Genomic DNA, 27,674 nt, shown 5'->3' with positions numbered 1-27,674 from the left:
TGCGAAAAGGACTTGGGGGTTATGGTGAGCAGCAACCTTAAACCAAGACAGCAATGCCTAAGCGTACGTAATAAGGCAAATAGATTACTGGGATTTATATCAAGAAGTGTAAGCAACAGAAGTCCAGAGGTCATACTGCAGCTTTATACATCATTAGTAAGGCCTCACCTAGATTATGCAGCTCAGTTCTGGTCTCCATATTACAGAATGGACATAAATTTGTTAGAAAACATTCAGCGTAGGATGACTAAATTAATACATAGCATTAGAAATCTTCCTTATGAAGAAAGATTGAAGACTCTTAAGTTACATTCACTTGTTAGACGAAGAATGAGGGGAGACCTGATCGAAGTGTATAAGTGGAAGATAGGTATTAATAAAGGGGATATTAATAAGGTCTTGAGGATGTCTCTCCAAGAGAGAACCCGCAGTAATGGATTTAAATTAGATAAGTTTAGATTTAGAAAGGACATAGGAAAGTATTGGTTTGGAAATAGGGTAGTTGATGAGTGGAACAGTCTACCTAGTTGGGTTATTGAGGCTGGGACTTTGGGTAGTTTCAAATTTAGGTTGGATAAGTACATGAGTGGGAGGGGTTGGATTTGAGTGGGACTTTCACATCAGAGCTTATTTCTTGGGTGGCATTGAAAATTGGGTTGGGCAAATGTTTTGTTAGTGGGATGAATTGTAAAGGACCTACCTAGTATGGGCCAACAGGCCTGCTGCAGTGTTCCTCCTTTCTTATGTTCTTATGTTCTTATGAATTTTGTGGAGAGATTTAAAAGCTCGTGTGTGTGCGAGTTCTCGTCAGAGCTGCCTCCTGGTGTTATCACTGCAACAACATTATTTGCTATATTCCTCCATTTTAGGTGCCTTAAGTTGAAATCTCCCAGGAGCAAGATGTTGGGGGCTGGAGCTGGCAGATTTTCCAGACAGTGGTCAATTTTTAACAGCTGTTCCTGGAATTGCTGGGACGTTGCATCCGGAGGCTTGTAGACTACCACAATGACTAGGTTTTGGTTCTCGATCTTTACTGCTAAAACTTCCACTACATCATTTGAGGCATTAAGCAGTTCTGTGCAAACAAGTGACTCTGCGATGTACAGGCCAACCCCCTTCCTTTTGCCTGTTCACTCTGTCGCATCTGTATAGGTTGTAACCTGGGATCCATATTTCGTTGTCCAAGTGATCCTTTATGTGGGTCTCTGTGAAAGCCGCGAACATTGCATTTGCCTCTGCAAGCAGTCCACGGATGAAAGGTATATTGTTGTTCGTTGCTGGCTTTAGACCCTGTATATTTGCAAAGAAGAATGTCATCGGACTGGTGGTATTGTTGGTACTGGGGAAGGGGACTTTTTTTCCGGCATTAGTATCTGTATCTGTTGGTTTGGAGTGGAGGCCATCGACTGTGGTTCCACTCCAAGAATGACTGGATTTGGTGTACGATTTCCGCCATTTCCTGCCAGTTTTTTTTCCTTCCTGGCACTAAAAAACCTCTCCCTCTTGAGTGGCTGTGGCTACCCAGGTTTTCCCATGGCCTGGATGTTTTATATCTTTTTGTCCCCTTTAGATGGTGTGCCTGGCAATTTAAGTTATAGCACAGTCTTTCCTGTACTGAAGAGGAACACATTTCAGGATGAAAAATCTTACAGGAAGGGAGTTTGCATTTTCCTGTTGTCATATGGGCACGGCATTTTCTAGGGTGGTCATAGTTGCACGTCCCATCTGTTTTTCCAGATTTCCCATGTCTGCAGATACCAAGTGCAAAGTATGTGCACAGGCTTGGTTTCCGTTTGCCTTGGGTTTCTGTGACTGTATTCCCTGTTGGTGCATGTTTACCTGTTTCCTATCCTCACTAGCACCAACAATGGAGCTCTCACCAGTTGTTTTTGGTAATATATCCTCACTATTGCTATGGAGTCCTCTTGTTTGTTTCTTTTTGATTAAATCGGTACTTTGTTAAGGTTCGTTCTGCCCTTCTAGCCAGTCCTGGAAACTTTGTGTCGCAACATACTTCTCTCTTTCAAAAATATTTTGCTGTCTTCAAAAATTTTGTTGCTGTCTTACAAAAGTTTGAAAATTATTTCTCTCATATTGGTTCTGACATTGTTCACTAAATCGATATCAGATTAATAGTTTCATAACTCAAACGACATTTCTTCTCTGCTTCTCTTTTCTAGGTTCTCTATTTCTAAGTTCTCTATTTCTAGGTTCTCTATTTCTAGGTTTTCTATTTCCAAGTTTCATTCTTACCGTCAACACTAGCTTGAAAATTATGTTTGGTAGTAATTCTTTTTTTCTGTAAATTCAAACTTATTGTGATTTCAGCTCGTGGATCCACCTCATCGCTGGCCACTACTGGGGTTGCTCTGTCCCTGCTTCCTGTCTGTTAAATATTTATTGATCAATTAAACTGCCTTCCATAGTATTCCTGCCTATCCTCTAGCTTTTGTTAAAGTATCTTGTAGTCCATCCAGTCTCTGTCTCTCTCTCTCTCTCTCTCTCTCTCTCTCTCTCTCTCTCTCTCTCTCTCTCTCTCTCTCTCTCTCTCTCTCTCTCTCTCTCTCTCTCTCTCTCTCTCTCTCTCTCTCTCTCTCTCTCTCTGTCTCTCTCTCTCTCTCTCTCTCTCTCTCTCTCTCTCTCTTGCCTCTTAGAGCTCTAGCAGGGTTATGAGAAAGGTTTTTCCATCTCTGACACTATGCTGGTTGTTGTTTTCGAAACTATGTATGTGTGTGTGTGTGTGTGTGTGTTATCTTTCCTAAGTATTATTATTATTAAATGTTGGCTTCTATACATTTGCTACTAACAATTTCTTATCTATTCTTTATTCTGTCTCATGTTTCTTTTCATTCATTGTATATGTCATTTATGTATATTGTGAACAACAACGGGCTCAGCACTAACCCCTGTGGAACACCGCTTGTGACACTTCTCCACTCTGCTCTCTCCCCGTTAATACAAATTCTCTGTGCCTGTCAACCACACCTCTACTCGGGAAAAAAAAATTCACCCATTCCGCGTGCCTCTGTTTTCAACAGTCTCCTATGTAGAACTTTACCGAAAGTCTTACTGAAGTCTATATACATAATATCATATTCGTTACCATGATTTAACTGATCAATACTTTAATGATAAAGGTTAGTGAACTTGTGAGGCACGAACGCTGCTTTGTAATACCTTGTTGAGATTCATTGGTCAATTTATGCTTTTTAAGATGGCCACGAATATCCTCGGCAATTGCTGAGTTAATCAATTTTCCCACAATGGACGTTAGGCTAATTGGTCTACATATTCTAAACCTCCAGTTCCTCGATGTCCTTAACCTTTTTTAAAGATTTTTTCTTATGTTTAATATATGGAGATGTTATTTTCAGTGGCCTATGCTTGTCATTCTCATATTTTTCAGTACGCCTTACGAGAGTATGTTCAATCCTAGTTATTCCGTCTATCCCTCTGTTGCTTTCCTTATCCTTAGATACACAAGCATAGCTGTCCTTAGACCGCGTTCCTTAAACACAGCTGTAATGTTGGGCGGCTACATATATTTATCCTTCATATATTAAATACGTTACTCTTACTTCAGAAAATAGTGTATATTAATAATTTTCTTCTATTCATGGGGTCACCACTCACATAAACTGATATACTCCCTTCCCTACAAAACATTTAGTGTTTTTTTTTTCCTCTCAGGATAAGATGGCTGATGTCTGCTCTAATTGGTGTGTGTATGTGTGTGTACTCACCTGTATCACCCTTATGTACTAACTTATAAGTTGTTGCTGTGGTCGAGTCGGTTACTGGTCCCGCCTTTTTTCTGATCGCTAATAGACCCACTCTGTCCTAGCTTCAAGAGCCTTATCTTTTCTGTTCTTCAAGCTGTGTGTGGATCCTGCCTCTTCCACTTCACTGTCCAGAGTGTTCCACTTCTTGACAACTCTAAGGCTGAAAAGATACCTCCTAACATCCCTATGACTCATCTGAACCTTTATCATCCGTCTATGCCTTCGTGTACCTGGTTTCCCCTTTCTCAAACATTCTGTCCCTATTCATCTTATTAGTTCTTCTCAGTATTTTGTACGATGCTGTTATATCCCCCATAGTCTTCCTGTCCTCCGGTATCCTCCAGTGTACTCATCTGTTTGTGATTGCAGAGGTCGAGTCGCAGCTCCTGTGTGTGTGTGCATGTGTGTGTGTGTGTGTGTCTGTGTGTGTGTACTTACCTAGTTGTGGTTGCAGGGGTCGATTCACAGCTCCTGGCTCTTGTGTGTGTGTGTGTGTGAGAGAGAGAGAGAGAGAGAGAGAGAGAGAGAGAGAGAGAGAGAGAGAGAGGGAGAGAGAGAGAGAGAGAGAGAGAGACAGACAGACAGACAGACAGATAGGGAAGAAGGAGGAGAAAAATTAAAAAAAATATTTCGATTTATAAGACATTTACCGAGAGAACATATTAACAATTATTTACATTTAGTATTCACACTGTGCATGAAAAAAAAATTATGTCAAGTTTAATAAACAAATGTTTATATAAACTGTTCATGTAAATATTTACATAATTTTTGTGTAAAAAATCAACATAATGCTATGCTAACACAATGATAATATACACATATTATTTATATACATACCTTCACTAAACTTTGTATGTCATAGTGATAAGATAAGATTTCGCTCGGATTTTTAACCCCGGAGGGTTATCCACCCAAGATAACCCAAGAAAGTCAGTGCGTCATCGAGGACTGTCTAACTTATTTCCATTGGGGTCCTCTTGTTCCCCAGGATGCGACCCACACCAGTCGACTAACACCCAGGTACCTATTTGCTGCAAGGTGAACAGGGCAACAGGTGTAAGGAAACGCGTCGAAATGTTTCCACCCGCCGGGAATCGAACCCCCGCGGGCCCTACATGTGTGAAGCGAGAGTTTTAGCCACCAGGCCACCTAGTGGATGGGCCACTCATTTTGTGTCTTCTTTCTCCTATATACACTCTTCCTTACTCCTAGTTATATCCTACCTTAACGTTCCTTCCAAACTCCTTACTATGATCTATGGTCAACTTATCCTTAAATGCTTTCAGATAAACATTAGAATTACCCACTTTGTTAAATGATGGATAATTCACAAGAGACAGGTGTGCCTTGGTGTATTGTGATGAGTTTATCGTTGAATGATCTAACATTAGTGGATGTTATGATGTGTAGTGATATCTCACTCCTTGAGTGATCCTCCATAGGTGGGTGTGTTATGATGTGTAGTGATATCTCACTCCTTGAGTGATCCTCCATAGGTGGGTGTGTTATGATGTGCAGTGATATCTCACTCCTTGAGTGATCCTCCATAAGTGGGTTGTTATGATGTGCAGTGATATCTCACTCCTTGAGTGATCCTCCATAGGTGGGTGTGTTATGATGTGCAGTGATATCTCACTCCTTGAGTGATCCTCCATAGGTGGGTGTGTTATGATGTGCAGTGATATCTCACTCCTTGAGTGATCCTCCATAAGTGGGTTGTTATGATGTGCAGTGATATCTCACTCCTTGAGTGATCCTCCATAGGTGGGTGTGTTATGATGTGCAGTGATATCTCACTCCTTGAGTGATCCTCCATAAGTGGGTGTGTTATGATGTGCAGTGATATCTCACTCCTTGAATGATCGTCCATAAGTGGGTTGTTATGAGGTGCAGAGATATCTTGCTCCTTGAATCTGGTGAGGCAGACATGACTGTGTGGGTAGAGCATCATGATTAATCAGAGGCAATGTAGACTATAGAACGCAGCACGTGTTGGTAAGCCTCTCTCTCCTACGTCAGTTACAAGAGCGATTGATCTCGTAGCGCTTCATGAAATACAACACAATGCTTCAAGACAGTTACAAATATTGAGTTAGACAGCTCCTGGTCACAGGAGAAGCACTATTTTAAGGTTGGCTTGTTACTCGTATTTGTTCGCATGTGTAAAATGATTGTAATTTTATTGACGCTATACGTGAGTGAATGTTACGTTAGTGATGGTTGCCTGAGTGTTATGTAAATATGCCCTTGTGTGTTAAATCAGCTGTAGTGGTTAGTTACGGTGGCTGCTAATATATGCAGTAACAAAGTCTCGTCGTGTCATACAAAGTAATGATGAATTTGTCAGAGATGCCGAGTGCAAATATATTAGTGCAATAACTTCGTCAAAATCAGTTTTAACCTTACTAAACAAGTACATTCTACTGACTAATATTCAGTTGACTAATACTAACTAAATTTAGGCTGAGCTAAAGTAGATGGGTAAACTTAGGGTAAATAATGTTAAGTTAATGTTAACAAAGTTGAAGGATGTTACTAAGTAAATTTAAGGTGGAAAATTAAAAACGTGAAAATCTGTTGACTCACATCAATCCATAAAAGAAAACCATCTTGTTCCACGGTTCTTTTAACATCATCGTACATATAGAAAAATACAATAAGGCTTCGCTTTCTGTAAATACTTAAAATTGACCTTAATTTCTTTATTTCCAAAATATTGTTGTTATTAGAGAGCATGAAAATTTAACATTAATGACCCCATGTGTAGGCAAGAGGTCATTAATACGTTCAACTAATTCATTACTAACATTACTAACTGAGGAAGCTCATTTCCCTTATTTTTTAGTTTAGGTTTAAGTCTTTATTGCGAATAATACACAAATAACCCGCACATAAAAGAGAGAAGCTTACGACGACGTTTCGGTCCGACTTGGACCATTGACAAAGTCACACTGCGTGTGACTTTGTCAGTGGTCCAAGTCGGACCGAAACGTCGTCGTAAGCTTCTCTCTTTTATGTGCGGGTTATTTGTGTATCGTTCCAGTCACGTTATTGTGCCTTTTTGTTATTTATTTGCGAATAATAAAAATAATAATAATATAATGTTTTGGCACACAGTGACGGGGGAACAACCTTTCCGGGACAAATACCTGTTCTATCGGTTCCTGGAGGATGCAGCTGCGGCCCCTGGGGTGCCACCCATCACGCCCACGCCAGCGGAGAAGCGAGAGGCTGAAGAGAGACTCACGCCCATCCTGGCTTTCCTCCAGCAGCGAGCTCCAGACTCCATGCTCAGGATGATCCTCAGGAAGACGTGAGTGATTCCTCACTACCTGACCCTCTTCATCTCTCTCTCTTTCTCTGTCTCTCTCTCTCTGTCTCTCTCTCTCTCTCTCTCTCTCTCTCTCTCTCTCTATCCCTGCATGACCTGTCGCTCTATATCTCTTGAGCATTGGATACTGAAATGAGACTTCCCTTGACTTAACTGCATTATATTATAGAGAGTAGAAAAATACATTTTCTTAGGCTTATTATTAATTGATTTTACATGTCATTCTCCCTTAATCATTAAAATTCTACACCTAGTGTCACTAGACAATTTAAGTCCCGTTGGAGTCTATTCTAGCTTACAAATTGTTGATTTTGTAATCATTATATGAATGACCTTTCTGTTCGATGTTGCAACCTGTTTTACACACACCCCCACACACACCCACACACACCCATACACACCCATACACCCCCACTCCCCCCCACACACACCCACACACACCCACACACACCCACACACACCCACACACACCCATACACCCCCCACTCCCCCCCACACACCCACACACACCCATACACCCCCCACACCCCCCACACACACACACCCACACACACCCACACACACCCATACACTCCCCACACCCCCCCCACACACACACACCACACACACACACACACACACACACACACACACACACACACACACACACACACACACACACACACACACACACACACACACACAGTCAAAGACCAGGTGATCAGGCTGAGGAAAGACGGTGGGGAACTCACAAGTAACGATCACTAGGTATGCGAGGAGCTCAACATGAGATTTAAGGAAGTATTTACAGTAGAGACAGGAATGCCTCCGAGAAGACAGCACAGAGGGAAACACCAACAGGGAACATACCGACAGGTGCTGAATGAAATACAAACAACGGAGGAGGAGGTGCAGAAGCTGCTAAGTGACCTGGATACCTCAAAGGCGAGGGGTCCGGACATCTCCCCGTGGGTCATTAGAGAAGGAGCAGAGACGTTCTGTGTGCCACGAACCACAGTCTTCAATACATCCATTGAAACTGGGCAACTGCCTGAGGTATGGAAGACGGCAAATGTAGTCCCCATTTTTAAGAAAGGAGACAGGAAAGAGGCACTAAACTACAGACCAGTGTCTCTGACGTGTATAGTATGAAAAGTCATGGAGAAGATTATCAGGAGGAGACTGGTGGAGCACCTGGAAAGGAACACGATTATAAACAACAACCAGCAAGGATTCATGGAGGGCAAATTCTGTGTCACAAACCTTCTGGAGTTTTATGACAAGGTAACAGAAGTAAGAAACGAGAGAGTGGGGTGGGTTTATTGCATTTTCCTGGACTGCAGGAAGGCCTTCGACACAGTTCCTCACAGGAGATTAGTGCAGAAGCTTGAGGATCAGGCACGTATAACAGGAAGGGCACTGCAATGGATCAGAGAATACCTGACAGGGAGGCAACAACGGATCATGGTACGTGATGAGGTATCAGAGTGGGCTTCTGTGACAAACGGGGTACTACAGGGGTCAGTCCTACAACCAGTGCTATTTTTGATATATGTGAATGACATGGTGGAAGGGATAGACTTTGAAGTGTCCCTGTTCGCAGATGATATGAAGCTAATAAGAAGGATTAAATCAGATGAGGATCAGGCAGGACTACAAAGATACCTGGATAGGCTGGACACGTGGTCCAGCAACTGGCTTCTCGATTTCAACCTTGCCAAATGCAAAGTCATGAAGATTGGGGAAGGGCAAAGAAGATCGCAGACAGAGTATAGGCTAGGTGGACAAAGGCTGCAAACCTCACTCAAGGAGAAAGATCTTGGGGTGACCATAACACCGAGCACGTCTCCGGAGGCACACATCAACCAGATAACTGGTGCAGCATACGGGAGCCTGGCAATTCTGAGAATAGCATTCCGATACCTTAGTAAGGAATCGTTCAAGACACTGTACACTGTGTACGTCAGGCCCATTCTGGAGTATGCAGCACCAGTTTGGAACCCACACCTGGTCAAGCACGTCAAGAAATTAAATAAAGTGCAAAGGTTTGCAATAAGGCTAGTTCCGGAGCTAAGGGGAATGTCCTACGAGGAAAGGGTGAGGGAAATCGGACTGACGACACTGGAGCAAAGGAGGGTCATGGAAGACATGATAACAACATGCAAAATAATGCGTGGAATAGACAAGGTGGACAGACACAGGATGTTCCAGAGACGAAACACAGAAACAAGGGGTCATAATTGGAAGCTGAAGACTCAGACGAGTCACAGGGATGTTAGGAAGTGCTTCTTCAGTCACAGAGTCGTCAGGAAGTGGAATAGCCTAGCAAGTGATGTAGTGGAGGCAGGAACCATACATAGCTTTAAGACGAGGTATGACAAATCTCAGGACGCAGAGAGAGAGAGAGAGAGAGAGAGAGAGAGAGAGAGAGAGAGAGAGAGAGAGAGAGAGAGAGAGAGAGAGAGGACCTAGTGGTGATCATTGAAGAGGCGGGGCCAGGAGCTGAGTCTCGATCCCTGCAACCACAATTAGGTGAGTACACACGCAAGGGGTCACAATTGGAACCTGAAGACTTAGATGAATCACAAGGATGTTAGGAAGTATTTCTTCAGAGTTGTCAGGACGTGAAATAGCCTGGGAAGTGATGTAGTGGAAGCAGGATCCATACGTAGCTTTAAGAAGAGGTATGATAAAGCTCTTGGAGCAGGAAGAGTGATCTAGTAGCGACCAGTGAAGAGGCGTGGCCTGGAGCTGTGACTCGACCTTTGCAACCACACCTAGGTGACTACACACACACACACACACACACACACACAGAGTGGTGGAGCCCATTGAAAGGATTGGGCTCATACATGACAATCAGAACGGCTTCAGAGATAAGGTAACAGAAGTAAGGCAGGAGATAGAGGGATGGGTAGAATACATGACAGGGAGGAATCATCGAGTGTTGGTACGTGAAGTGTCTGAGTCTGCGTATGTGTCGAGTGGGTGTCCACAAGGGTCTTTCCTAGGCCCGATGCTGTTTTTTGTATATGTGGATGATGATGTAAAACTGATGAGGTGAAGACAAGCGGACGAGGATCAGGTAAGAATACAAAAAGTTCTGGATAGGCTGCAAGACTGGTCAGACAAATGGCTCTTAGAGTTTAAACTCAGCAAGTGCAAAGTCGTGAAGATTGGGGAAGGAAAATGAAGACAGCAGACGGAATACGGGTTAAGGGATCAAAGGCTGGAAACTTCATTTAAAGAAAAAGATCTTGGAGAAACATTATACCGAGCATGTCCCCTAAGCTTAGCGCACATCAATTAAATAACGGCTGCAGCATATGGGCGCTTTGCAAACCTGAGAATAGCATTTCGACATCTAAGTAAGGAGTCATCCACGGCACTGTGCATCGTGTACGTCAGGTCCATTCTGGAATATGTTGCACCGGTATGGAACCCATACCTAGTCAAACACGTCAAGACTAATCCCGGAACTGAGGGGTATGTCTTACGAGGAGAGGTTAAGGGAACTCAACCTGATGAAACCAGAGGATAGGAAGGATACAGGGAACATGGTAACGACGTATATACTGAGAGGAATTGACAAAGTGGGCATAGCTCAAATATTTCAGAGATGGTACACAGGAACAAGGAGCCACAATTGGAAGTTGATATCCCAGCCTTAGAATTGTCAGGAAGTGGAATAATCTGGAGAGTGAAGCAGTGGAGGCAAGTTCCATATATAGCTTTAAGAAGAGGTATGATGAGGCTCTAGGAGCGGTCAGAGAGTGACTTAGTATCGACCAGCGAAGAAGCGAGGCCAGGAGCCATGAATCGATCCCTGCAACCACGTATAGGTGAGTACATAGAGGAAAGTACACAGACACACACACAGACACACACTCAGATACAGACACACAGACTCACACACACACAAACACACACACACACTACACACACTATACACACACTACACACTACACACACTACACACACACTACACACACACTACACACACACTACACACACACTACACACACACTACACACACACTACACACACACTACACACACACTACACACACACTACACACACACTACACACACACACTACACACACACACACTCACACACACACACTCACACACACACACTCACACACACATACACACATACACACACACACACACACACACACACACACACACACACACACACACACACACACACACACACACACACACACACACACATGTGCAGGGGAAAGTTACTCATCATAAGGGATTATAACCACAAGGATGTTAACTGGGAAAATCTAGAACCACATAGTTGACCAAAATCTTGGAGGGCTAAAATACTGGAGGTGGTAATGGAGAACTTCATGAACCAACATGTTAGGGACACAACCAGAGAGAGACAGAAGAGGATGACTAGCAAGGCTGAACCTAGTACTCACTCTGAGTGGTTCCAGCATGGAATATTGCAAAGAGGTCACTCAACGCTAGTGATCACATGGTCCTGATTTTCGAATAACTTGTATAATTAACAGTAGAGAATGAAGCAGAACGGGAAAGGAGAAACTCACTTTCAAAAGAGGGGACTACACAGGCATGAAGCAGTTCCTGTATGAGATACAGGAGGAAAGAAAACTAGAGGGAAAGACAGTAAATGAGATGACTGAACCAGTGCCAGAAAGTGCATGAAGTCAGAGGAGAGGTTCATACTCAGGGGCAGTAGAAACAATGGAAGACCATAGTGAGCCCATGGCTTACTGAGAGGTGTAGAGGAGCCAAAGACAAATGTGCTAGGGCATGGAAAAAATATAGAAGGAAAAAAAATCAGAAAGACAAGGAGCTGAGCCTAAGAACCAGAAACGAGTATACATGGATAAGGAGGGAGAGGAGGCTCAATGGCAATTTGAGAATGACAGCATCAAAAGAAATCTGACCAAAAATTCCTGTTATGGACACAACACTTGTATCCAGAGAGGAGGTAAATCAACTTATATGTGAGTTAGATGCTTTAAAGACGGTGGGACCAAATAAAATCTCTCCGTGGATCCTGAGAGAAATTACGTGAAGAGAATGACAAAGCATCAAAAACTAAATCTGACCCAAAATTGCCAAATATTAACATCAGGAGGAAGACAACAGAATATACTAGGTAATCAGGCTGAGGAAAGGAGACAGGACCACAAATACCAGGAAGTCTGTGAGGAACTCGGTAAGAAATTTAAGGAATCATTCTTAGAGGAGACACGAGGGCTACCAGCGAACCGAAGTAGTGGTGCGCACCAGAGAGCATTGTACATAACACAATGAAATGGGGAAGACTCTGTCCTATTGGCCACTATTCATAGAGATCTATCTTGAAGGCATTGTGTACAACCAGACACTGCTAGTGCTTGAACTTTTGCTAAGATTTCTGGTGCCATTCTCTGTTGAAAGCGCCAGCAATGTCCAATGCTATTACACGGCAAATCTTGGTTTCGTCCAGCGACTTGTGCCACATAGTGTAGAATTTTAATTAACATCAGATCATAGTGACCTTTCCTGAAGCCATATTTATGGTCACAAAGAAGCGAGCCGTAGTCGGAAAACGTTGAGTTCTGTCGTGAGATTGTCTGACTTCTGCCTTGAGAATGATAAGAGTGACACTAGTCTGTGGCTGCAGATTTCCGCTATTTTTTTCTTTTGTAAACAAGGACTACATTTCCTTCTTTCCAAAGAGAAGGCCATTTACACTGCGCTTAGCAATGCTGATAGATGCGAGTTAGAGTTGATGTTAACTGGTCCACACGGGGGCACCCTCCTTGGCCTGGGGGATGCGCCGTGACCTGGAGGCTGAAGATCTCGCTTCACACGGCGAGAGTCTGGGTTCGATTCCCAGCGAGGGTAGAAACATTGGGTGTGTTTCTTAACACCGGTTGTCTATATTCATCCATTAGTGAAATGGGCACCTGGGAGTTAGTCGACTGGTGTGGATCTCATCCTGGGACAAAACTGACATAATTTGCCCGAATTGCTCTGCATAACAAACGGCTTTCTATAAAGTAGTATGTCATTGATGTCACCTAGGCCTGTGTACCTTGTACATCTACTTGTAGTAAATAAAGATATTATTATTATTATTATTATTATTATTATTATTATTATTATTATTATTATTATTATTATTATTATTATTATTATTATTACTCAGCTAACCTTGTCTGAGCCACAGCCTTTTCTTGATCCATGGATTTATGAGGAAGATACACTTCATCCTGCTTTATTGTCACCAGTGACAACATTGACACAGTTCTTTAGTTAAACAATGGAAGTTCCTTTCTTGATCAGGAACATCCATCTTGGCAGCAGTGTTCAGCAAAGAGGTCAACTTTCTCCTGACTTCTAGTAGAGTTAGTCCCATCCTGTCGATTTAGAGGTGAAATGTCATCAGGTGAATAGCCTTGTCGGTTTTTGACCTAGACCACTAGGTATTGAATCCCATCCTACCTGATACCAGTTTTCTTGTCAGTCTGCCATCTAGAGATGTTCCTCTTTTGGATTTCTTCCATTTGCCGACTGGCTTGCCAGTGCAGGATCCTGTTATATATAGTAGAATGCTTCTAATTTATTCTCTAATCATTGTATCGACCCCTGCAACCACAACTAGGTGAGTACAACTGAGTACACACACACACACACACACACAAACACAAACACACACACACACACACACACACACACACACACACACACACACACACACACACACACACACACACACACACACACACACACACACACACACATGACATGGTGACAGCAGTAAGACAAGAGAGAGAGGGGTGGGTGGATTGCATTTTCTTGGACTGCAAGAAGGCGTTTGACACAGTTCCACACAAGAGATTGGTGCAAAAACTGGAGGACCAAGCAGGGATAACAGGGAAGGCACTACAATGGATCAGGGAATACTTGTCAGGAAGACAGCAGCGAGTCATGGTACGTGGCGAGGTGTCAGAGTGGGCACCTGTGACCAGCGGGGTCCCACAGGGGTCAGTCCTAGGACCAGTGCTGTTTCTGGTATTTGTGAACGACATGACGGAAGGAATAGACTCTGAGGTGTCCCTGTTTGCAGATGACGTGAAGTTGATGAGAAGAATTCACTCGATCGAAGACCAGGCAGAACTACAAAGGGATCTGGACAGGCTGCAGACCTGGTCCAGCAATTGGCTCCTGGAGTTCAATCCCACCAAGTGCAAAGTCATGAAGATTGGGGAAGGGCAAAGAAGACCGCAGACGGAGTACAGTCTAGGGGGCCAGAGACTACAAACCTCACTCAAGGAAAAAGATCTTGGGGTGAGTATAACACCAGGCACATCTCCTGAAGCGCACATCAACCAAATAACTGCTGCAGCATAAGGGCGCCTAGCAAACCTCAGAACAGCATTCCGACATCTTAATAAGGAATCATTTAGGACCCTGTACACCGTGTACGTTAGGCCCATATTGGAGAATGCGGCACCAGTTTGGAACCCATACCTAGCCAAGCACGTAAAGAAACTAGAGAAAGTGCAAAGGTTTGCAACAAGACTAGTCCCAGAGCTAAGAGGTATGTCCTACGAGGAGAGGTTAAAGGAAATCAACCTGACGACACTGGAGGACAGGAGAGATAGGGGGGACATGATAACGACATACAAAATACTGAGAGGAATTGACAAGGTGGACAAAGACAGGATGTTCCAGAGATTGGACACAGTAACAAGGGGACACAGTTGGAGTTGAAGACACAGATGAATCACAGGGATGTTAGGAAGTATTTCTTCAGCCACAGAGTAGTCAGTAAGTGGAATAGTTTGGGAAGCGATGTAGTGGAGGCAGGATCCATACATAGCTTTAAGCAGAGGTATGATAAAGCTCACGGCTCAGGGAGAGTGACCTAGTAGCGATCAGTGAAGAGGCGGGGCCAGGAGCTCGGACTCGACCCCCGCAACCTCAACTAGGTGAGTACAACTAGGTGAGTACAACTAGGTGAGTACAACTAGGTGAGTACAACTAGGTGAGTACAACTAGGTGAGTACAACTAGGTGAGTACAACTAGGTGAGTACAACTATGTGAGTACACACACAAGGTATGATCATTACAACCACACGTAGGAGAGTACACTTTTATTGCATGTTTTTCCTCCTTTATTTCTTCCTCCTACTCCACCTACTCCTTTACTTCTTCCTCCTACTCCACCTTCTCCTTTATTTCTTCCTCCTACTCCACCTTCTTTTTTATTTCTCCATCCTACTCCACCTTCTCCTTTATTTCTCCCTTCTACTCCACCTTCTCCTTTATTTCTTCCTCCTACTCCACCTTCTCCTTTATTTCTTCCTCCTACTCCACCTGCTCCTTTATTTCTTCCTCCTACTCCACCTTCTCCTTTATTTCTTCCTCCTACTCCACCTTCTCCTTTATTTCTCCCTCCTACTCCACCTTCTCCTTTATTTCTTACTCCTACTCCACCTTCTCCTTTATTTCTTCCTCCTACTCCACCTTCTCCTTTATTTCTCCCTTCTACTCCACCTTCTCCTTTATTTCTCCCTCCTACTCCTCCTTCTCCTTTATTTGTTTCTCCTACTCCACCTTCTCCTTTATTTCTCCCTCCTACTCCACCTTCTCCTTTATTTCTCCCTCCTACTCCACCTTCTCCTTTATTTCTTCCTCCTATTCCACCTTCTTCTTTATTTCTTCCTCCTACTCCACCTTCTCCTTTATTTCTTCCTCCTATTCCACCTTCTTCTTTATTTCTTCCTCCTACTCCACCTTCTCGTTTATCTCTTCCTCCTACTCCACCTTCTCCTTTATTTCTCCCTCCTACTCCACCCTCTCTTTAACACCCAGATACCTACTTACTGCAAGGTGAAGAAGAGTAGCAGGTGTCAGGAAACATAACCACCCAGGTACCTACTTACTGCTAGCTGAAAAAGAGCAGCAGGTGTCAGGATACATGACCGTGGTTCGATCCCCGGCACGATGATCGAACCACGGTCACTTTGTAAGACGATGCACTGCCAACCAAGCCACGGTTTCTCCTCGTCTACCTTCTCCTTCCCTTCTTCCTTCTCTTCGTTGCTCCTCCTCTTTCTCTGTTTTCCCTGCATCTCTTCCTGCTTCTCCTCTTTCTCCTCTCTCTGATCCTTCTTCTCTTCCTCTTCTCTCCCTCTTGTCTTCCTCTTTTCCATCTCCTCCTCTTTTCCACTACATCTTGCCGCTCCTCTTCCTGCTAGGCCTTTTCTTCTTCTTTCTTCTCCTCCTACTCTTTCTCTCCTTCCTCCTCTTTTTTCTCTTCGTTATTGTCCTTCTCCTTTTCATCTTCCTAGTCCTCGTCCTCTTTCTCCTCTTTCATATTCCTCCCTCCCCTCCTCTTTCTTACTCTTCCTTTCCCTCCTCTTTCGTACTCCTCTTTCCCCTCCTCTTTCTTACTCCTTCCCCTCCTCTTTCTTACTCCTTCCCCTCTGTCTTACTCCTCCTTCCCCTCCTCTTTCTTACTCCTCCTTCCCCTCCTCCCTCTCATCTTTCTCCTGTGTTCCTGTTTTTCTTCATATTCTCTCTTCTTCCTTCTCTTCCTCCAAGTTCTTCTTCCCCTCCTTCTTTTCATCATCCAATCTCCTTCTCCTCATTCCCTTCTTTTAATCCTCATCGTCCTAGATCTTTTCCTCTTCCTCTTCCTTCGCCTCGTCCTCCTCCTCTTCTAGTTTCCCTCCTCTTATTCTGCCTTCTCCTCTTTCTTCCTACAGGTTCTTCATCCACCTCTTCTCTTTCTCCTTTTCCTCCTCCTCATCCTCCTCCTTCTCTTTCTGTTCCTCATTATTCTTGTCCTCATTCTCCTCCTTCTTCTCTTCCATTTCCTCATCATCTTCTTCCTCCCCTTCCTGCTCATCCCTTTCTTCCTCCTCTTTCTCCCCCTTCTTTTCTTCCATTTCCTTCTCTTTTTCTTCCACCTTTTCGTTGACCTCCTCCTCCTCCTCCTCCTCCGTCTCCGGCTTTTCCTCCTCCTTCTCTTCCTCGTCTTCCACTTTCTTCTCCTCCCCTTCCTCATCCTCCTTTCCGTTGTCGTTGTCGTCCTCCTCCTCGGGCTCTTCCTTCTTTTCTTCTTCCTCTTCCTCATTTTCCTGTTCCTCCACGTGTCTTGTGTCATTGCCTCCATTCCTCCGTCAGCGTATACATTATAATGTCTTCTTTACGATGTTTTGCCTTGCAGGAGCCACGAGCGTACCATCGAGGATCAGGAGGTCATCTACGAGGAGCTTCTCCACCTCAAGGCGCTCTCCCACCTCTCCAACTCCGTCAAGAGGGAGCTCGCCTCCATTATCAAGTTCGAGTCCCACTCCAGAGAGGGAACGATATGTAAGTTTTTTATGTAAGTTCTCCGTGTCTGCATTAGTACATACTTTCTGCAGTGTTTCTTGCTCACTCTTCGTACATACACAAACACACACACACATGGATGTGGTACTTGAAAACCTCATGCATCAACATGTCAGGGACACAACCAGAGAGAGAGGGGAGGATGAGCCAGCAAGACTGGATCTTGTGTTCACCCTGAGCAGTTCAGACATTGAGGACATCACTTACGAGAGGCCCCTTGGAGCTAGCGATCACGTGGTTCTGAGTTTTGATTATATAGTAGAGTTACAAGTGGAGAAGGTAACAGGAACTGAAGGGGACAGGCCAAACTATAAAAGGGGGGACTACACAGGTATGAGAAACTTCCTGCAGGAGGTTCAGTGGGACAGAGAAATGGTAGGAAAATCAGTAAACGAGATGATGGAATATGTGGCAACAAAGTGCAAGGAGGCAGAGGAAAGTTTTGTTCCCAAGGGAAACAGAAATAATAGGAAGACCAAAGTGAGTCCTTGGTTTACCCGAAGGTGTAGGGAGGCAAAAACTAAGTGCAACAGAGAATGGAAAAGGTACAGGAGGCATAGGACCCAGGAAAACAAGGAGATTAGTAGAAGAGCCAGAAACGAGTATGCACAGATAAGGAGGGAGGCCCAGCGACAGTATGAAAACGACATAGCATCGAAAGTCAAATCTGACCCGAAACTGCTGTATGGCCACATTAGGAGGAAGACAACAGTCAAGGACCAGGTGATAAGGCTGAGGAAAGAAGGTGGAGAACTCACAAGAAACGATCAAGAGGTATGTGAGGAGCTCAACACGAGATTTAAGGAAGTATTTACAGTAGAGACAGGAAGGACTCTGGGGGGACAGACCAGATGGGGACACCAGCAAGGAATACACCAACAAGTGTTGGACGACATACATACAGATGAGGAGGAGGTGAAGAAACTGCTAAAGGACATCGATACCTCAAAGGCAATGGGACCGGACAACATCTCCCCGTGGGTCCTTAGTTTGGAGCAGATATGTTGTGCGTGCCACTTACCACAATCTTCAACACGTCCCTGGAAACTGGGCAACTACCTGAGGTATGGAAGACGGCAAATGTAGTTCCCATTTTTAAAAAAGGAGACAGAAAAGAGGCACTAAACTATAGACCTGTGTCATTGACGTGTATAGTATGCAAAATTATGGAGAAGATTATCAGGAGGAGAGTGGTGGAGCACCTGGAACGGAACAAGAGTATAAATGCCAACCAGCACGGATTCACGGAAGGCAAATCCTGTGTCACAAACCTTCTGGAGTTTTATGATAAAATAACAGAAGTAAGACACGAGAGAGGGGTGGGTTGATTGCATCTTCTTGGACTGCAAGAAGGCCTTTGACACAGTTCCTCACAAGATATTAGTGCAGAAGCTAGAGCATCAGGCGCATATAACAGGAAGGGCACTGCAATGGATCAGAGAATACCTGACAGGGAGGCAACAACGAGTCATGGTACGTAATGATGTATCACAGTGGGCACCTGTGACGAGCGGGGTCCCACAGGGGTCGGTCCTAGGACCAGTGCTATTTTTGGTATATGTGAACGACATGATGGAAGGGTTAGACTCAGAAGTGTCCCTGTTTGCAGATGATGTGAAGTTAACGAGGAGAATTAAATCTGATGAGGACCAGGCAGGACTTCAAAGAGACCTGGACAGACTGGACAACTGGTCCAGCAAATGGCTTCTCGAATTTAATCCTGCCAAATGCAAAGTCATGAAGATAGGGGAAGGGCACAGAAGACCACAGACAGAGTATAGGCTAGGTGGCCAAAGACTGCAAACCTCACTCAAGGAGAAAGATCTTGGGGTGAGTATAACACCGAGCATGTCTCCGGAAGCACACATCAATCAGATAACTGCTGCAGCATATGGGCGCCTGGCAAACCTGAGAACAGCATTCCGATACCTTAGTCAGGAATCGTTCAAGACACTGTACACCGTGTATGTCAGGCCCATACTGGAGTATGCAGCACCTGTTTGGAACCCGCACTTGATAAAGCACGTCAAGAAACTAGAGAAAGTACAAAGGTTTGCGACAAGGTTAGTTCCAGAGCTAAGGGGAATGTCCTATGAAGAAAGATTAAGGGAAATCGGCCTGACGACACTGGAGGACAGGAGGGTCAGGGGAGACACGATAACGACATATAAAATACTGCGTGGAATAGACAAGGTGGACAAAGACAGGATGTTCCAGGGAGGGGACACAGAAACAAGAGGCCACAATTGGAAGTTGAAGACACAAATGAGTCAGAGAGATATTAGGAAGTATTTCTTCAGTCATAGAGTTGTAAGGCAGTGGAATAGCCTAGAAAATAACGTAGTGGAGGCAGGAACCATACACAGTTTTAAGACGAGGTTTGATAAAGCTCATGTAGCGGGGAGAGAGAGGGCCCAGTAGCAACCGGTGAAGAGGCGGGGCCAGGAGCTAAGACTCGACCCCTGCAACCACAAATAGGTGAGTACACACACACACACACACACACACACACACACACAGACACACACACACACACACACACACACACACCAAGAGCTACTGGAGAAAACAAGGGAGAAAATGGCCATGTACAAACAGGAACCACAGTCACAGAGAGAAAGGCAATGGGAGGTGAGGGTGAAGTCAGTGTTTATTCATGGGCTTTAGGAGAGCAAGGGAAGGACACACACTGAAAGGCGGCAGGCAGAAAGAAAGGAGATTGAGAACATCATCACAGAAATAGGTGAAGAGGACATATCCGAGTTTGTAAATTTTCAGAGAATAGGGGAGTATTTTAAGGGGAGAAATCGACCGATCAAGCTGATTTTCAGGACAGAAACAGTGCAGAACAGGATCCTCCAAAAGAAACCACGGTTGAAGGACTTGGCAGAATACAAGAGGATGTTCCTAGACCGAGACAGAACACAAACAGAATGACAGCAGCTGAGGGAGATGACACAAGAGCGAAAGGAGCTAATAGGAGAGACGAGGACAGAATCAGCAGAGGCAACCGGAGCAGGGCAGAGCAACAAGAGCAAGCACACACAGAACCATCCCCAGAACCCCACAACCATTCATGCTATCCCAACATAAACCACAATCCACACCCTCAGCTCCCACCTAACACTCAGTTATAGAATTCTACAGTAGACTGCCAGGTCCCCCACCCTCACAGACCCCCCAAAACACAGTATTGGAGAGGCAACTAAAGGTATGGTAAACGAAAGTGGCACGAGAGAGTCAAAGAGGCATCACTGGACATCATAGCTGTTACAGAAACCAAGTTCACAGGTATGATAACAGAGCCATCTTTCCATCAAGATATCAGATCCTGAGGAAAGACAGGGGGGTTGAGAAGTGGCACTGCTGGTCAAAAACCGATGGGATTTTGATGAGCTGGAGAGAGGAGACAGTGGAGAAGCAAGGGATTACATAGTAGGAGCGCTTCAATCTGGACGTCCCAAGGTGATAATTTCAGTGATGTATAACCAACCACAGAACAGCAGGAGGCCAAGGCAAGAGTATGATGACAGTAATAGAGCGATGGTTGACACACTGATTGAGGTGGCAAGAAAGGCTCATGTGAGCAGGGCAAAGCTACTGATTTTGGATGACTTCAACCATAAGAAAATCGATTGGGAGAACTTGGAGCCACATGGGGTCCAGGAAACGTGGAGGGCTAAGATGATGGAGGTGGTCCTGGAAGACTTTATGTAAGAACACTTAAGGAACACTACCAGAGAGAGAGGAGAGGATGAACCAGCGAGACTGGACCTAGTATTCACCTTGAGTAGTGCAGATATTGAGGACATCACATATGAAAGACCCCTTGGGGCCAGCGATCATGTGGCTTTAAGATTCGAATATATAGTAGACTTAAAAGTGGAGGGGGTGCAGGAAGAGCCGGACGAATGAAGCCAAACTACAAGAATGGGGACTACATGGGAATGAAGAACTTTCTGAACGGGGTTCAGTGTGACAGAGAACTGGTAGGGAAGTCAGTAAACGAGGTGATGGAATATGTAACAATAATATGCAAGGAAGCTGAGGAGAAGTTCGTACTCAAGGGTAACAGGAATAATGAAAATGACAAGATGAGCCCATGGTTCACCCAAAGGTGCAGGAAGACCAGAACCAAGTGTGCTAGGGAATGGAAGAAGGATAGAAGGCAAAGGACCCAGGAGAATAAGGAGACCAGTCATAGAGCCAGAAATGAATGTGCACAGGTAAGAAGGAAGGCCCAAAGACAATATGAGAATGACATAGCAGCGAAAGCCAAATCTGACCCGAAGCTGTTGTACAGCCACATCAGGAGGAAAACAAGTCATGGACCAAGTAATCAGGCTAAGGAAGGAAGGAGGAGAGATCACAAAAAACGACCGAGAAGTATGTGAGGAACTATTCATTGAGGAGACAGAAGGGACTCCAGAAATACAGGGAGGTGGGGTATGTCACCAAGTGTTGGACACAATACATACAACCGAGGAAGAAGTGAAGAGGCTGCTGAGTGAGCTACACACCTCAAAAGCGATGGGGAGGGGGGAGGATAACATCTCTCCATGGGTCCTGAGAGAGGGAGCAGAGGCACTATGAGTACCCCTTAACAACAATATTCAATACATCTATCGAAACAGGGAGATTACCTGAGGTATGGAAGACAGCAAATGTAGTTCCAATTTCTAAAAAAGGAGACAGAAAAGAAGCACTAAACTACAGACCAGTGTCACTGACATGTATAGTATGCAAAGTCATGGAGAAGATTATCAGAAGAGTGGTGGAACACCTAGAAAGAAATGAGCTTATCAACAACAGTCAACACAGTTTCAGGGACGGGAAATCCTAAGTCACAAACCTACTGGAGCTCTATAATAGGGTGACAGCAGGAAGACAAGAGAGAGAGGGGTGGTAAAATTGCATTTTCTTGGATTGTAAGAAGGCATTTGCCACAGTTCCACACAAGAGATTAGTGCAAAAACTGGAGGACCAGGCAGGGATAACAGGGAAGGCACAACAATGGATCAGGATCATGGCACAAGGCGAGGTGTCAGAGTGGGCACCTTTGAAGAGTGGGGTTCCACAGAGGTCAGTCCAAAAACCGGTGCTGTTTCTGGTATCTGTGAACAACATGACGGATGGAATAGACTCCGAAGTGTCCCTATTTACAGATGATGTGAAGTTGAGAAGAATTCAATCGGACGATGACCAGGCAGAACTACAAGGGATCTGAACAGGCTGCAGGCCTGGTCCAGCAATTGGCTCCTGGAGTTCAACCTCACTAAGTGCGAAGTCATGAAGATTGTGGAAGGGCAAAGAAGACCACAGACGGAGTACAGTCTAGGGGGCCAGAGACTACGAACCTCACTCAAGGAAAAAGATCTTGCGGCGAGTATAACACCAGGCACATCTGCTAAGGCGCACATCAACCAAATAACTGCTGCAGCATATGGGCGCCTAGCAAACCTAAGAACAGCATTCCGCCATCTTTATAAGGAATCGTTCAGGACGCTGTACACTGTGTACGTTAGGCCCATGTTGGAATATGAGGCACCAGTTTGGAACCCACACCTAGCCGAGCACGTAAAGAAACTAGAGAAAGTGCAAAGGTTTGCAACAAGACAAGTCCCAGAGCTAAGGGGTATGTCCTACGAGGAGAGCTTAAGAGAAATCGACCTGATGACACTACTACTACTACTACTACTACTACTACTACTACTACTACTACTGCTGCTGCTGCTGCTACTACTACTGCTACTACTACTGCTACTACTACTACTGCTACTACTACTATTACTACTATTTCTACTATTGCTTCTACTACCACTAACATGGGTCAGTTGGGCTACTACAACATTGTGTTCTTCATTCAACTTGTTTCCTACACTGTATATTGTCGCTATGTTGATGTATTATTTGTATTGGCTCCACAGATCTCCTAGAGAACGAAGCGTAGCCGCAGCTCAGTGTTTCCGTAGTTTCATATGTGTTCTTTTTCCCAGCAAACTGTCGGTATTTCTAAGAACACTATTACACCATAATGGCATCAATAACCCCTCTGTAGACACCACTACCAACGAAGGTGACACAAATGAGCACCCTGTCAGTACCACAAACACTACCCTGAGCTTTTCTTCCCTGACAGTGCTCCAGCAGGGGTCTGAGGGCAAATCATGGAATATCATCCTATGTGTCTTCCCTGACAGTGTTCCAGCAGGGATCTGAGGGCAAGTCTTGGGTTCCAGCAAGGGTCTGAGGGCAAGTGGTAGTATATCATCCTATGTGTCTTCCCTGACAGTGTTCCAGCAGGGGTCTGAGGGCAAGTCGTGGTATATCATCCTATGTGTCTTCCCTGACAGTGTTCCAGCAGGGATCTGAGGGCAAGTCATGGTACATCATCCTCAGAGGGTCCGTTAACGTGGCCATCCATGGTAAGGGTGTCGTCAACACACTACATGAAGGGGACGACTTCGGCAAGCTGGCTCTCGTCAACGATGCTCCGAGGTACGCCACCTGCTGAACTATTAGACACATTTCCGTCTTGGGAATTTTTATTTGATGACTTCTCGCCAACCAGCGGCTAATCAATTTAATACTGAGTTAACTGGAAAAAGTTGAAACTGGGAATAGTATAAGGTGAGGTAATCAGTCCTTAAGCCTGGAAGCCAATGTTCAATATCTTAATCTTGATGAATGTTCAAATAATGATACCCTGGTGTTGTGTGTGTCTGTTTCCTTATCTTGTTGATATTGTATACTGATATTACTGTATAATATTCCCCTCCCCTTTCCTTCCCCGGTGAGGGGTCTGTTAATCCGAGGAATTGTTCCTGACTTTATTATGACCTTCATTACCCCAGGCAGTGTATGACATTTACAGGTTTAGAGCTTCCCCTCCAATTTAAGAGCAGTCCTGTTTACGTTCGCTAGCAGAGTTCAGACTCTTCTCGTTCTACAATCTTCATCCAAGGGACTTGAGTTACTTTCCCCTTCCTTATATTAAACTTATTTTACCCCCATTATTCAGGAGACGTGTTACCCATAAAAGAACAGAGAACCCCTATTAATCAAAAAATAATAAGAACAGCAATAATAATAATAATAATAATAATAATAATAATAATAATAATAATAATAATAATAAAGCGTCTCCTCTTCCTCCATCACATTCAAAAATTTTAATTTTATTTTTTTCCAGTCACTAAGAGTCTCAGTGATCAGAAAGTCATCCTAGATCAGTGGAGGAAACTCACGGTGGATCGAATTCACACTATTTCTGGTGCTGAATGCATAGGTTTCCTTTTTTGTTTCTTTGAAACATTCCGATTAATATTTTAATCCCACTAATAGTATCTGAAATACTTCACAAAGTATTTGAAACCTTCAACGAAGTATCCAAAACAACTACCCGAGTTTCACCTCTCTCTCTCTCTCTCTCTCTCGCTGTGGTATAAGACTGTTGGTAGGACTGTACTGGTAGTAGAAAACCATTAGTGTATTTCTATTAGTATAAGCTTCTATTTGGTATTCTGTTGGCGTCAGTATGAGAGGAATGGACACAAGTGCTTTTACTCATTATGCCTTTACTGAAGACGTTGTTCTTGGACCTCGACCACCTGTAATGTATAAAAAGCATGAGGAGAGACAGGCAATATATAGGGGAAGAAGAAAGTAGTAGTAGTAGTAATTGTAGTAGTTGTAGAGATATTTATAATTGTAACTTGCAGTAGTAGTAGTAGAAGCAGCAGTAGTCGGTGAAGGATGCCGGAGGAGGAGAAGGGTTTGTCTTGTGGCTGTAGCTGTAGACGGTCTCACGGAAGACCCTTATTAAGACTTTGTTCCTGGAATATATTATCATCTCATGCTCCCTGAAGGTATCCCTTAAGGGATACCTAAAATTTCTTACTCTGAAGTTGAGGAATATAAATATTTACCCATCTTCAGAAGTTAATCTGTTCCAATGGGGAAAGGAGAGTAGATGTTTCTTCAGTGCTAAGTATTCTTTCACTCTCTCTTGTGTGATATTGTGTATGAGTGTGTATGAGTGTGTGTGTGTGTGTGTGTGTGTGTGTGTGTGTGAGTGTGTGTGTGTGTGTGTGTGTGTATGTGTGTGTGTGTGCGTGCATGCGTGTGTGTGTGTGTAGTTGTTGGATATCATGTGTCATATGACATACATATTTCTATTCCTCTACTCCTGTTCTTTCCTCTGCCTCCTGTGCAGAATTTCCTTTGCTTTCACTCTAGGATGAAGGAGGTATCTTTACAAAAATTCTATTTCTCCTGCGTATGGAAGAGGCGATCCTGAGAGATTACCTATCCGGTTATTCTGGAAGGAAACCTTTGAATTTCTCTTAGCTGATGAATCCTTGCTGGTATGTTTGATGATGTTTCCATTGCTTCACTGAAATCTCCCAACTCAGGCTGACAGATTTCAACACTTTACATGAACTCGATCCTGAGTAATGGAATGTGATAGGGAAAACATAACTAACCTTTGTTTCCACTGTGTAATAATCATACTGCTGACATATCCAGTTTTGTTAAGTAAAAAAAAAAAAGGTGGTGTCCACCCACATCCTAGCAAAAGTTCTGGAAATACCCAAAATGTCCAACTATCCACAGCCCACCTGGTGCTCGGCGTTAAGAAACAGTAATAGCGAATACTTTTCGTACACTTCTACCTGTTTATAGTTCATTGAGAAAATGTCGCTGAGAGAAGGCGCTTGAGAGAATTCCACTATAAGAATTCCACCGTGACACAAAGAGTGCCGTTAAGAATGCTGTTGAGAGGGTACCATGGAGAGTGAAACGGAGAGTTCCATTGAGAGTGGCACTGAGAGACTGTAGCTCCATTTAGAGATTTTCAGATTTCTGTTTTATTTAGTCTCACTGTGGTTTCCTTGAGTCTTTTGTTAAATTCTAAAAAAAAAAAAAATAATGGTGAAAGTTATGAAGAGCTCAAGTGAGTCTTGGTGGGAAGGCTTTGGTTATGCAATAGAATTCATAATTGCTGTTTGACCTTTCTCAGGCGCAACAGTTCAGCCTCGATCTTTTGAGCTCGTGACGCAAGGTTTTGAGCTAGTGACGAAAATAAAATACAGTAATAGAAAAATAATCTAGTTGTGCACTGAGTCACAGTATTATTCACCTTCATGTCACCGGACTCTATCACTTTCTGCTCATAGTTTTTTACTAAAAATGTCTTCTTATATATGCAGGTAATTTTTTTTTTTACAAAATCCTAAATGGTTCTTTTTCCTTTTCCCATATCCAATCTACCACTGGCAACTGTCCTCCGCCTTAACCTCGTCGAACTTCACACTAACACGACCTGAGTTTTCCATCACCCACCACCTGAATCTTGCCCACTTTTGTTCTCGGAAGACTCCCTGCTTTACGTTATCTTGTCTTCTCGCCACCTAAGAACGTGTGCTCTTCCTCAGAGCTGCGACCATTATACTCCACGAGGACAACTGCCATTTCCTACGTGTGGACAAAGGCGACTTTAATCGAATTATGAGGGACGTGGAAGCCAACACAGTCAGACTCAAGGAACACGGTCAGGATGTACTCGTTCTCGAGAAGATTTCCACCAACGCCCACTCTCACTCGCATTACAAGTAAGTCCATGAGTGTTATGAGCGCGTGGGTGGAGGTGTGTTAGCGTTTAAGGGAGAGGTAAGTTTACACACGCTGTTTCAAAGGAATCCAAAGGCAATTGTATTTTAAGAACATAAGAAAGGAGGAACACTGCAGCAGGCCTGTTGGCCAATACTAGGCAGGTCCTTTACAATCCTTCCCACTAACAAAATATTAACACTGGATGCACAATGAGAAAAGGTTAGTATTTACTGAATTTAAGAGAATATTTTGCATTTGTTATAAGGAACCAAGCAAGACAGTATTTTCTGTTGGTTGCTGTCATCACATTGTCAATTATATTATTACTCCGAGGGGCGGGCGAATTTATTGTACATTCTGTGAGATAATACATCGCTATGAAGACACTACACATTATCCCAAACTGTCACATTATTGCCTGTATGTTTTAACACTCAGGTGTCACCACATTTATAAAATACCATGATCTAATAAGCACCTAATTCTTAGCTACAAGATGATTAAATTGTTCATAAATTGTTATGGTACTAATTCTGATTTCCTGTACTGTATTACATACTTAGGTATAGTACCAGAGTG

The 27,674-nt window shown here is 43.9% G+C and overlaps 1 protein-coding gene across 1 annotated transcript in view; it reads left to right on the top strand.

The window, feature by feature from the left end:
• Epac (Exchange protein directly activated by cAMP) overlaps positions 1-27,674 on the top strand; it is a gene marked incomplete at its 5' end in the record, with an annotated part of 1,038,330 nt that overhangs the window by 831,103 nt on the left and 179,553 nt on the right. The window contains 4 exons of the mRNA XM_070086005.1: positions 6,903-7,098; positions 17,314-17,459; positions 23,834-23,978; positions 26,918-27,094. Coding sequence (XP_069942106.1) covers positions 6,903-7,098; positions 17,314-17,459; positions 23,834-23,978; positions 26,918-27,094 — 664 coding nt within the window. The remainder of the gene's footprint in view (positions 1-6,902; positions 7,099-17,313; positions 17,460-23,833; positions 23,979-26,917; positions 27,095-27,674) is intronic.

The sequence above is a fragment of the Cherax quadricarinatus genome, chromosome 17 (assembly GCF_038502225.1).
Source record: "Cherax quadricarinatus isolate ZL_2023a chromosome 17, ASM3850222v1, whole genome shotgun sequence".
NCBI lineage: Eukaryota > Metazoa > Arthropoda > Malacostraca > Decapoda > Parastacidae > Cherax > Cherax quadricarinatus.
Note: the sequence above shows the minus strand (reverse complement) of the source record. Positions and strands in the feature narration are given on the sequence as shown.